General features: G+C 42.5%; 1 protein-coding gene across 1 annotated transcript in view; it reads left to right on the top strand.

Annotated features, from left to right (window-relative positions):
- Window positions 1-13,547, top strand: part of Osbpl10 (oxysterol binding protein like 10) — a 270,528-nt gene that overhangs the window by 198,236 nt on the left and 58,745 nt on the right. The window contains exon 6 of the mRNA XM_026406121.2: window positions 8,853-9,007. Within this exon, the coding sequence (XP_026261906.1) occupies window positions 8,853-9,007 (155 nt within the window). The remainder of the gene's footprint in view (window positions 1-8,852; window positions 9,008-13,547) is intronic.

Genomic DNA, 13,547 nt, shown 5'->3' with positions numbered 1-13,547 from the left:
ATACTTTCTGATCTGAATGGAGCTTGGTGATTCTCACTGGGGCTTGGGCACAGGTTCAGGGTTAGCCTGGATGTGTCGATGGTCTCTGTCTTGTAACTTCTAGGCTCTGCAACCAGATGGGCTTATTCTGAGAATCTTTGATTAGTAAATATGAACTTGTACCATTTTCTTATTCCTCAAATAAGTCCCTTATTTCTAGCAAACTTTTTTTTTTTCCTTCTGATTTTTCCATGGGTCTCTGGTGTTAAGGACCTAAAGGGACAAGGCACAGATGGTACAATTTCAAACAGGTTGAGAGTGTAGTGATGTGGGAGAAGGGGAGGGTGAGCAGTATCCCTGAGATTATGCCATATAAAGCGTCATCCTTCATGTCTTCCACCCCCCACCATTTGCCCATTCTCTGTTCTTTTGGTCCATTTTCATCCAGAAATATGGCAAAAAGTTGTAGTATATGTACCCTGAAGTATAAAATGACTAATTTGTCTCTAGTCCTCCCCCATCCCTCCTTTTTTTCTTTTTTTTTTGGGGGGGGGGTGGGTGAGTATTAGAGATTGACATTAAGCACTGAGCCATATCCCCAGCCCTTCTTAATTTTTGAGACAGAGTCTCCCTAAGTTGCTTAGGTCTGTGCAAAGTTGCTGAAGCTGGCCTTGAACTTGAAATCCTCCTGCCTCAGCTTCCCACCTTGCTTGGATCACAGGCATGCACCACCATGCTTGGCTTGACTCTTTTTTTAAGAGTTCTGTTGCCTATAACATAATATAGTTCTTTCGTTTAAAACAATCTATGTGTGTTTATTTAAATTTGTGCCACAAATTGTGGAGGGAAAATTATTTCTTGCATCCAAGTCATCCTAATTGCCCAAAAGTAAAACATAATTCCAGACTCTGAAGCCAAGCGAATTGAGAGAATTTGACCTCCTGAGTGATACCACGAAGAATGTTTATTTACTGTCTTGGGGTTCTCCAGGTTGATGGTAGCTGCGGCTGCCTGATACACATTGACAAAAGCATACTTATGTCTTAGAAGTGCCAGTCTGGTTGATGGACATCAAAATCTCATTATAGTGAAACTGGGGGGCGGTACTGGGGGATTTAGTTCAGTGGGCAGCGAGGCCCAGAGTTCTTGCAGCTCACCAGATACCCAAACGGGTTGTTCTTGCTTGAACTGCTTCCCGACTCCTGCCCTATTTTTTTTTTTCTTCTGCCTCTTTTCTGGATTAAAAGTGAATTTGCAGCTGGGCATAGTGGTGTACACCTGTAATCCCAGCGGCTCATGAGGCTGAGGCAGGAGGATCTTGAGTTCAAAGCCAGCTTCAGCAACTTAGCAAGGCCCTAAGCAACTCAGACCCTGTCTCTAATAAAATTTAAAAAGGAAGTGTGTTTGCTAGGGAGGCAGTTCACTGGTTAAACACCCCTGGGTTCAATTGCTGGTACCAAAAAAAAAAAAAAAAAAAAAAGCCATCTTGTATTTCATCTTCTGTAGCATTTCATTGTCGCCTGGGAAATATGTTGTCTTGGGAACCTTTGTCTAGAGTGTGGCTCCCTGATGCTCAAGCAGTTTCGGGCACCCCGAGCAACTAGATCAAAACCTGAAAATACTTTCGTATGCATCTGCCTCCCTCCTGCATTTGGCTCCCGGACCTGTCTCTGATGTTATCTTTAGAATCTGCTGGGTCTGAAAAGCTTCTGTTTACTGAGAAGTTTGTAATGAAAATTAATGAAGTAATTTGGCTTTTTGATCCAGGTTTAAGCAGTGCTCTGGCCCTTCCTGCTAACTCTGCCTCAGCAGCTTGATGATGGGGAAAGGCCTGGGTGACCAGGGACAAGGAGTCTGTTTTCCCAGCCCGGATGTGTGCCTCCACACATGCAGAGCCAGGAGGGCTGGCATGGGAAAGAGCTGCACCTTTGAAGTCTCAGGGAGTGCAGAGGACCCTGTCTTCTGCGGGTTATTGGCGTGTAGGTTTTAGCCCAGGGAACAGAAGTCAAATTCAGAGTAGATACCTGTAACCAAGAACTTTCAGTGTCAGGGAGAGCTGGGCATTAACAAGCATGATGGGGTCAGGGCACACTTGGGAGACGACACTGGAGTTCAACAGTGGAGTGTGGGCAGAGGACAGTGGAGGGCACACTTGCCCCTGGCATAGATGAAGGAACGTGTAATTGAAGAGAGACCCAGAGCAGAAATTAATGAGCTTTTCTTAACTTATCCTTCAAACTTTTATTCCCTTTTAAGTTTTGTGGGGGAATTGTAAGTTAATTAGTCGGTTGCATTGAACCTCGGGTGGTGAGATTTGGCAGAGGGTCGAGACTATTATACACACGCTCCTTGGTTTTTCTGGTTATTTGCTCCTTCTCTGTTTACTCTATTTTTTTTTTTCATTTTTAATTTCTTTTCCACCACCCAGAGCCTTCCTTTGCTTTTTAGGTCTCCTCTTGTCACTATTTTTTTTTTTTTTTGGTGGCAGGGATGGGGGTACTGGCGATTAAACTTGGGGTCACTGAGCCACATCCCCAGCCCTATTTTGTATTTTATTTAGAGACAGGGTCTCACTGAGTTGCTCAGCACCTCGCTTTTGCTGAGGCTGGCTTTGAACTTTCGATTCTCCTGCCTCGGCCTCCTGAGCTGCTGGGATTACAGGTGTACCCCACTGCGCCCAGCCCCTCTGACCACTTCTTTTCACGATACCTTTAACTGGTTGTGAAAATTGATAACTCCGAGCAGTCTACCTTTCTTTATGATTATAAGCCAAGAGAAAAACGTGATAATTCCTGCAGTAAACAAGACAATGGGAGAAGAGGAAAAACTAGTGTTGCAGAATATCTCAGATGAGTGGATTTAAAACGAAACAAAACAACACTCTTCAAAGTTTTTGAGTATCAACTTCTTCGTAAGAAAGCAATTGGGTACTAACGCCCTGCTTTTCCATCACAACTATGCCTTGTGGTGTCACACTTATAGATGTCAGTTTCCCTCTATTTTAGAAATTCCTTTTGTGTTTACTGAACCTGGGGAGGCTAGCAGTCTCTGTGCTGCAGGAAGAGGGAGGGCCTTCCAGGAGACAGCACCTGTCACAGGCTTCTGGGTGAAGGCTCTGTAGCTCTAAAGAATTCTGCAGTCAAACCTTTGCCCTTAATGACTGGTTGGTGTTTTTCCTTTGCTTTTTTTTTTTTTTTTAATCATCTTTCCCCTTATTTTGCTATATGGCTTGTATTTTTACTTTAGCATTTTGGGGAAAATGTTACAGCTGTCATGTACACACACACACACACACACACACACACACACACGTAGTAGTTGCATTAAGATTCACAAGCCTTTACCTGATATTTTTATAGTCATTAAAGTCAAGGATGACATGCTACATTTGACTCCTTCATGATGGAGACAGGGGTATACTTTAACTTCCTCTACTTTCCCAATCCACTTCCTAAATCTTGGGTGCTATAATATGTAGGCTATTGTTGTTACTATTTTTTTTTTTGTTTTGGCAGTGCTAAGGATTGAACCCAGGGCCTCATGCTTGCCAGGCAACTGCTTTACTGTGAATATTTTAATATTAGTATGCTGTTTTACATAATGTGTGATGACTAATTCTTTTAAAATAATTTTGACTGTGATACCGAGTTATATAGCCTTGGTCAGAAAATTATTCACAGGTCCAAGGCTGGGACATGGATGAGCAGGATGTTCTCCTTGAGGGCAGAATTTAAGGGGTTCCAGAAATCTCCATAAGTAAATGATGCTTTAGTGCAAGACATTTTAAAACTAAAAAATTAATGCTAAAACAACCCAAGATGAACAGAATATTAACATCTTACAATGAAGACTGTGTCCTGAGCAGTTTGGACCACTATAACAAAAACGATAGCCTGGGAACAACAGAAATTCACCTCACAGTTCTGGATATAAGGGATCCAAGTTGCAGCCAGTTTGGTTTCTGATAGAGGCTCTCTTCCTGGTTTGCTACCTTCACGTGGCCTTTCTAGGTCTGTGTGGGTGGAGAGCGAGCTCGGTTTTCTCCATCTAAGGATATGAATCTTAATGGATTGGGTCCTTCCCTCACAACCTCCCATAAAACCTTGATTGCTTCTGTAAAGGCCCATCTCCAATCCAGTCATGCTGGAATTTAGGACTCCAGCTTGTGAATTTAGGGGGACATAAAATTCAGTTCATAGCAGACAGAATCCTCCAACAGAGTGGGGGTTAGGGATAGGCAAGTGAGGCCATATCTGACTGATGCCTCCCATTATTTTTCCATTTAAAATGGTATTAAAAATTACCATTTGCTTTCATTACTGCATTACTTGGTGCTCTTCATACTTTGATGCTGGGCGTCTCTTATTTGCCCGACTCTAGTCCTGGCCCGCGCCATGCTGTGCCCTTACTGGGTTCCTTGCTGACCACTGGTACTTTTGTATATCTTTCCCTGTTGAGCCACATTCTGCTTTTCTTTGTCTGTTGGTAAGTGTCTTCAGTAGTTCCTCCAAGAAGGCAGAATCTCTTGTGGGTCTTCACAGTGACACAGCATAAGGAGTGCAGGAGGATGGGGCCAGATTACTTGTGTGGAATTCTGATTCCAACACCTTCCAGCTCTTACACCCGTTTCTTCATCTGCCAAGTGGGCCTAGTAGTACTTACCTCATGGGGTCGCCATTAGCAGCAGCTGATTTTGTACACATTGAGTACAGTCATCCTCAGTGGTTAGCAAGAGCTCATTTTTACCACGGTAATGATAACTGGGCAGGAAATGACCACAAACCCCCAACCTCTACCCCATTACAAATCTGTTTATTTTTATTTGTATTGTCCTATTTATCTCCTGGCACTTAGCATTTTAGTGGAATTCAAGACTCGCCTAATGTTTTTCACTTTAAGGCAGCTCTCATTTTTCTGCCTGTATGATTGAAAATTTCTCTTGATTTAAAAAAAAATGTAGTTGTAAATGGACAGAATGCCTTTATTGGTTAATTTTTAAGTGGTGCTGAGGATTGAATCCAGTGCCTCATACATGCTGGGCAAGTGCTTTGCCACTGAGCTACAGCTATCTCTCTTTCTTTCTCTCTCTCTCTCTCTTTTTTTTTTTTTTTTGTAGTGCAAAAATGTTGCCAAACTTCCCAAGCTGGGGATTCATTATACCATCCTGTCCACTTTTGTATGTGTTTCAAGTTTCAGTAATGAAAAGCTTACAAAACATGACCAGACTATATCTAGGTATGAATTTCTTCCCATTGATTTTGCCAGAATGTGGTAGATCCTTTCCACAGCCCTGCAGTGCTCTGTGCACCTCAGGACGCATTTCTTTGCTTGTTTCATTTTTTTTTTCCCCGTTTCATTGGTCTGGTCTCTTTGTTCTTTATCTTCTCTATTGTTTCCTGTGCATGACTGTTGTCTGTGTCCTTTGGACTTGTGCCTGAGCAGACTTTCTTTATCTAAATGCCCTGCTTATTTGACATTCTATTACAGATTTTGATTCTAATTTTTCCTGATTCTAGTCACTGTGAATGCTGATTTCATCTCATTTTCCTAACTCCTAGATGCATCCATCCTTTTACCTCAGTCTGTTTTCTTCTGACTCCCTCTGTTCTTATTTCACAGAGGCTGCTTTATTCTGGATTGTGCTGAGGATACACCTTTCCTGGTGTTTTCTGACAGTTTACATTATTAGAAATTTCAGAAGTAGTCTTTCTCTAAGGCTTTTGGAGGATATTTCTTTTCCTTAGTTCTGTACAGTCCTTTTCATTCACTTCATTTTGTAACTTTTCTACTTCATTCCCCAAACAAGTCAGGTCTATCTGGACATCTACCTGGACTTCTAAACCCATGATCTTTTTTTTTTTTTTTAAAGAGCAGTTAGACTGGTTTGAGATGGGCTTTTTTCCTGTTCTCATTCACTTGTTCTTAAACCTTTAGAATCCATAGAGTAACATAGAAAATATGTTCCCAGCATGCACTGCTGCTTTTACCCATGATGCCCTGGTGTCATCTATCCCAGGCTGCAGTGCACCACCACCCCTTTGTGTCCTGATTGCCATTTCTGGATGATGGTTATGAAGGAGTGGGAAGGACAGAATTGGGGAATCAGAGTAATGAAGAACAGTTTCCTGAGTACTTAAGCAGATCTAATCCCCACCCCTCATGTGCTTAAGATTTCCTAACTTGTTCAAAAGGTGGTTTTCTACTTGTGTGACAAAATAAATTCTAAAATAGTACTCCTATATTTGTGGACTAGCTGTTCGATATTTAAGGTCTGAATCCAATTCTGGTCTCTGAGGCTGGAGTCAGCCAGCAGGACAGGTAAGAAGTGTCCCTCCTTCTATGGTAAGTTCTGGTGGTTCAAATCCTGGCTTGTTTTTCTTAGTCTGACTCCATTATTTCTGAAGAGTCCTCTTATGTTCTGATCTTATACCTGTAGCCTTGGGGTTTAGTATTTGGAGTTTTTACCTGTTTTTAAATGACTTCATGAGCTGCTATATGGATTATGCTCCCCCCACCCCACTTTTTTTGGTCCTTTAAAAAATAGTAGTTGGGCTGAGGATATAGCTCAGTTGGTAGAGTGCTTGCCTTACATATGCAAGGCCCTGAGTTTGATTTCCAGTATCACAGGGGAAAAAAGTTAGTAAAATGTGCCATCTTACCATTTTTGTGTGAGCATATTGGTAGTGTTAATAGATTCACACTGTTATGCAACTGATCTCCAGTGCTCTTTCATTTTGCAAAACAGAAGCTGTGTATCCATCAAACAATGACTCCCTCCTCTTCCCACCCACTCTCCAGCCCCAGAACCAGAATGCTACTTTCTGCTGTGTAAAATTTTTCTATTTTTAGGTGGTTATGGAATTCACTCTTGGTAAAATTTGCTTTCTGAATGTCTGAACAGTCACTTAGTCATTCATCAAATATGTAGAAGGCACATACTCTGCTAGATCATGTTTAGGTACTGGAATCCCAGCCATGAGCCCAGGGCACTGTTGTCTCTGCCTTCAAGGAGCTGGCATTCCAGAAAGGAGAGAGAAATAACAGAAGTAGATGAGTGAGTCCTGTGAAGAGAGTCAGCAGCCATAGGACAGCTCTCCTATGGCTGGAAGGGTCCCAGCAGGCCTCTCTGAGCAAGCGATGCTGAGTTGACAGTCAGCTTACCCACAAGACCACTTCCCGCCTGCAGCAGGGCTGGATGAAGGAACAGCATGTATGATGGCTTTAAGATTGTAATGAATTTGGCTTAGTCGAAGAATGAAAAAGTACCAGTGTGGCTGGAGCTTAGTGGCACAGGGAGAGGGGAATAAAGTGAGGCTGGTAGGCTCTCTGGCTGGAGAGGAAAACCAGGCAGTTTGGATTTTATTTCAGTTGTAGTGGGAAACCACTTGAGTCTTAAGCAGCAGAGTTATGGGATCCAATACTTGACATTAAAAAGACTTTTTTTTTTGGAGGGGGGCATAAAAATGTACTTGGGATAGATAGTGCTGTACAAGTCAACACACATGTGTACTCACACTGCAGCCCTTCACCTACCCCATTATTTTGCTTCCGCCAACCAGATTCCCTGGGGGTGTTAAAAGTTTGGGATACTTGTAAATTTTTCTATGAGTAACTCCAGCCCAAGGGCTTTACAGAATATGATTGCTTTAGGAATGGAACACCTAAGACCCTAAAAGGTTGAGGGTTTTTTTTTTTTGGTAATAGTATATATTTAATTTACCAGAAGAAATTACAGGAGGAGGCAGTGATAACATACACATGAATGAATAACACCAGTCATCATTTTCCTCATAGCAAAATCTTTGCTGTCACCTTTGTTATACTTAAGGGCTTTTCCTCCTTCAAAACAGTATCTAAATTATCCTATTAAAATAGAAGTTAGATCATATCATTCCTCTGCCTAAAAATTTCCCAGGGTCCTGGAAGGTTAAGGTCTAACTCAACATGGGTGAGTCTCTATTTCAGCCTCTCTTCTCATTTACCCATGATCCTCCACAGAGGACAACCTCCAGAGTGCAAACCAGCTGAGAGGGAGGCCTCTTCATTCTCATGGTGGAGTTGCTTAGGGGTAAAGAAGCCTGTCTCTGGCTACTCCTGTCCCCTTAATGAGCATAGAAAAATAGTCTGTACTAACACATGACCCTTAAAAAATACTATTGAAGAAAGTCTTTCCTTGTTCCTCTAAGAGGTTGAAGGAGGTTGTAAAAATGCTCTTGGTTTACCAGAAAGGTGTTTGTAGAAATTCTTGATAGAATGAATGTTGATCCCAAGTGATGGGGCTTTCTGCCACGTGCGGTACATGGGCCATGTCTGATGACTGGGACAGTGTTTTGAAACCACCACAGGCATGTTTTCTAAGCCACGATGATTATGGCCAATGGCATTTAAACCACATTCAGAGTGGCCTCTCTTTGATGAAATCTGACCTCTGGCTTTTATCATAAATATTTAAAAATATAGGGACTGGGGATATAGCTCAGTAGGTAGGGTGCTTTCCTTACATGCACAAGGCCCTGGGTTCAATCTGTAGCCCACACACAAAGTGTGTGTGTGTGTGTGTGTGTGTGTGTTTATGTGTATATATGTATATTTGAAAAAATGCATAAGAAAAACGTCTTTATCTGGTGTTGGTAAAACAAATGTTTCTGCCCAGAGTTTGGAAGAAAAACAAATTGATTCTGATCCTGGTATTAAACAGAAATGAGCTGGTAATTACACTATCACAATCTCTGTCGTGGTGCCTCATTCCAAACAAACCCCACCCTGTGCTACCCTGGGCCCATTTTAAGCAGGTGAGGTAGCGCTATTTCACAAGCTGTAAGTTTCATTTGGATACTTTCAATACTTGGCATCATTCTAGGTCTTTATTTCAGAGAACGTCCTGGGATGGCACGGGCCCAAGTCACATTCCACAGAGCAGCTGAAAAATGGGACACTTGGCTCTTTGCCATCAGCCAGTGCCAACATAACCTGGGCCGTTTTACCAAACTCCACTGAAGATGAACAAACTTTCCCGCCAGAGCCAGAGGTAAGCGAGCCGTCCTCTTAGTGCATTTATGGCTTGTGGTATCTATTGCTTGTTGAGAAATCTAGTGATTATATTTGTAACTTGCTCATCTTTGTTAAGAGGAGACAAATTACCAAACGGAAGAATTGCCCAGAGACAAAATCAGCTCTGTGCAGAGCCTGGCACTCTCCTGTGGTGTCTGGCAGCTGCCGTGGGTGAATTGTGATCCTATCTGTGAGGAATCTCCTATTTTCACTGAAATGGGAGTCCTTCTAACCTCAAGTGGGAGAAATCCTAACAGACCCATGAAAACGATGCCTATTGACTTGATGGGAGCAGTTACAATATATTATGTCGCTCCCCCAAATAATGGCTTCTTTGTGTGGTTCGTGCTGATCCAAGCTCCTGCCTCACATGCTCGACTCCTGCATGCTACTGAACCAGGCCTGGGTCATGGGTGGTGGTGGAAGCTCGGGGGAGGTGTGGAGCCGTGGCCTCGGTGCAGACTGCAGAGGATGAGTGCCTGCCTGGTCACAGAGGAGCAGCCCCTGCAGATCCTGACCACCAGCGAGGCTCCCCCAGGCTCCACACCACCACCATCTGTCCTCACGGCTTGGCTCTCCTAACTCTTGACTCTTGGGGCAGGTGGAAGGGAGCCAAATGCAGTGATTCCTTTTGCCAGTTTCACTCTGTGTCCTGAGTGGATTTGGGTTTCGTTTTTCCTGCGATGCACATTTGATTTTGAGATGGTCTCTAAAACCGGGCTGAGACCCACTTGAAACCATTTGTTAGAGGTGGGTTACTTAAATCGAAATCATTTTTAGCCTGGAAATGATGAGACACTTCACAATATCTGTTGTAAGGTGGAAAGCCCTGCTGGAGTTTCTTCCATCAAATAGTCTTGGTTATCCATTAAACTCCCCCCGCCCAGGCTTCATGTGATTATATTCTCTGGCTGTGACTCAGTAGCATGGCTCTCACAAAGGCAGTATCAGTCTGTCTACAAATGTTTCATTAGCTTCTTCAAGGGACCTTAGCCAGGGTGCGGAGCAAGTAGCGGGTGTGGATTTTGAAAGGCATTTGGCTTGTAACTGGGCAAGGAGTTTCAGGCTGAAAAACAAACCCATATAGCTGATGTTTAAGTGAATTGCAAGGTAGGTTGGTGACTGTGAATGGCAGGAGGCTTGCTGTCTCATTTTGGAGACTGTGTGGGTTGGCATTTGAAGATGGGGTGACTGAAGGTTAAAGCATTTGGAAAAAAAATAGTCTTTCATTCTCTTCCCCCCAAAAAGAACTTGGGTGGGGGGTGTTTCATACCATAATGAACATATTTAAAGCCTCATTCTAGTGAGAAATTGGAGGAGTAGAGGAGGGAGATATTAGATCTTTAGCAATCGATCATCTTTTAGTTCCTTATGCCCAGCACCATCCTTGGGCCAAACCTAATGGGCTATTACCTGATAAACATACTTGTTGGGACTGGTGATATTCCCTGCTCTGCATTTCCTCAGTGTTTCTCCTACTTTCTTCTGATGCTTCTTCGACCCTTGGGTGTTGAGAGGCCAGGTCTGTTGTTTTTTACCTAAAATTATTGCATATTTTGCTGTGCCAGTCAGTAGCATTGGCAGAGGATAGCATGTAATTATTCATCAGAAATAACTAGCTCCCAAGTTCAACTTTTAATAAATACCCTAAAGGAGAAAAGCGTTTTCCATTAAGTTAGGAATAGTAATTAATTTGTGGTGGTTGTTGTTGCTGCCCTTTATTCCTTTGTCAGAGCGATGTAAGATAGCATTCAATGATTCCTTCTAGCAGTGAGAGACTCACGAGTGTGATGGTGTTTTGATGGTTTCCTGAGAAGGGATAATTAGAGTTCTTTTGCAAAGAGTTCCCTCATTTTTGCTAATGACAATTCTGATAGTCAGATCTCTAAACCCAAACAGCTACTGTTGTTTGGATGCTATTTTTCTTTTTAGGTGCTTGGTCTTGCCGCCCCCCCACCTTTTTTTTTTTTTTTTTTTGGTCTTCATATTTGAAGAAGCTTAGCAAAATTTATCCAGTAGTTTTCCCGTCAGAAAAAAGGAAAATGTGCTAGGCACAGTGGTACATGCCTGTAATCCCAGCAACTCGAGGGACTGAGGCAGGAGGATTGCAAGTTCAAAGCCAACCTCAGTAACTTAGCATAGGCTCTAAGCACCTTAGCGAGACCCTGTCTCAAATGGGCTGGGGATGTGGCTGAGTGAGCACCTTAGCGAGACCCTGTCTCAAAAATGGGCTGGGGATGTGACTGAATGGTAATAGCCCTCTGGGTTCAATCCCCAGTACGCTTCCCCTCGCACACACAAAAAAGGACTGTCTCCATAGTCTCCCTTCTGTACACTCTGCAGAAATAAGGGGTGAAGTGAAATTCCTGAAGGCTGAAAATTCCTTAGATTATTGAACCCTTTTTGTACAGAGAATATTTTTACTTATGTGAGCCATCCATAGGGAACTAATTTTAAGAATAGAATTGTAGTTACTATATTTTAGCTAAATTATTTTCTTCTGGTTCATCATTTTGATCCATGTTTTAGTTCTTTGGAGGGGTAACAGTTAAGATGCAAAAGATACCTCCCCTCTGCTGGTTCTGGCTCACCACTAAATAACCTATATTGGGAAAACAATGTTTTTAAACTTGGTTTGCTTGATTCTCAACAGAACAAAAGCTTGATGAACAGTGTGTGATATGTAAATTAGAAAGGAGCTGTGGTCAACTCTGTTATTGAATGCAGTAATCTTAATGTTTTATTCTGGGGCTAGAACTAAATATGAACGTGAAATATGCTTCCATAACGGAATGACATAGGACTTTGGTATCTTCCATTAGTAGAACAGTTGTCCAACTCTGTACACCATTGGAAAAGTTTTTTAGGTACTGGGGATTGAACTCGAGGGCACTTGACCACTGAGCCACATCTCCAGCCCTATTTTGAATTTTATTTAGAGACAGGGCCTCACTGAGTTGCTTAGCACCTTGCTTTTGCTGTCGCTGGCTTTGAACTCGTGATCCTCCTATTTGGGCCTCCCAAATTGTTGGAATTATAGGCATGCACCACCACCCTTGGCTTCATCCTCTTATTAAAAAAATTTTTTTTAGTTATACATGACAGTATGCATTTTGACATCATGTATACATGGAGTATAACTTCCCATTTTTGTGGTTAGACATGATACACTGGTCATGTATCCATATATGAACATAGGAAAGTTACGTTCAATTCATTATACTGTCATTCCTATCCCCCCACCCTTTTTTCCCCTTTGTCTAATCCAGTGAACTTCTATACTTCCCTCCCCCTCTATTGTGTTAGTATCTGCTTATCAGAAATTCAACCTTTGGTTTTTTGGGATTGGTTTATTTCACTTAGCATGATATTCTCCAGTTCCATTCATTTACTGGCAAATGCCATAATTTCTTTATGGCTGAGTATTTCATTGTGCGTATGCACTACATTTTTTTTTTATCCATTCATCTGTTGAAGGGCACCTAGGTTGGCTCCATAGCTTAACTATTATGAATTGAGTGGCTATAAACACTGATATGGCTGCATCACTATAGTATGCCGATCTTTCCACTCTCTTGATTGGAGGGATTGGAAACCTAACAACCCCATGTCCCTGACTTTCTTACAGTGAGTGGGTTTCTAACTGTAAGACCAAGTTCCTTCTGCTGGTGCTGCTGGCAGACAAGGTCCCGGAGACCTGAGTATTCAGAGATGATGTGGTGGCCAGACGCATTGCTCCGGGGGCGGAGTCTCACCTGCCTGGGTGTGAGAAGCTGCTATGTTGGCTGTTGTTGGAGCTTCCTAATAGCTGTCCACAATGATGTGTCCTTGAATTTAAAACTCTAGGGGACCCCTGGCTTCTCAATCCCTTTCAGGGATTATGTAAGCACCATATCACGTTCCTTTCTGTTAGAATCCCTAAGTGGGTTCTATTTCTATCAGAGCTGGTTGGGCTCTTGGTGAAAGCGCAGTGCCACCCAGAGCCCCATCCTGAGTGGCACCTCACATGTGACATTCGTATTCACCTTCCTGGAGGGTGTATCTGAGGGACAGATCTTTACTTTTAAAAAAATTATATTTATTGAGATAATTCATAATAATGTAACTCACTGTTAAAATGCAGTTTATCAGTTTTAACAAACTATGGAGTAGTTCTTTTACCTCAGAATTCCCTCGTATCCCTTGTCAGTCATTTCTTTTCCTTTAGCCCTTGGAAACCACTGATCTTTTTCTGTCCCTATAGTTTTGTATTTCCTGGAAGTCATGGGAATGGAATCCCGTGGCTTGCAGCCCTTGGAGTGGGCCTCCTTGATTAGCATCGTGCATCTGCAGTTCACCCATTGTATTAGTCGGGGCTCTCTACAGGAACAGAATCAACAGGAAGTATAATATTTTTTTTACATATTTAATTTTTTTGGTTGTTGGTAGACCATTATTTTTATTTATGTGGTGCTGAGAATCAAACCCAGTGCCTCTCACACGCCAGGCAAGTGCACTACCACTCAGCCCCAGCCCCA

This window comes from Urocitellus parryii, chromosome 3, assembly GCF_045843805.1.
Source record: "Urocitellus parryii isolate mUroPar1 chromosome 3, mUroPar1.hap1, whole genome shotgun sequence".
NCBI classification, from domain to species: Eukaryota; Metazoa; Chordata; class Mammalia; order Rodentia; family Sciuridae; genus Urocitellus; species Urocitellus parryii.
This window is presented reverse-complemented; position numbering and strand designations above follow the sequence as displayed.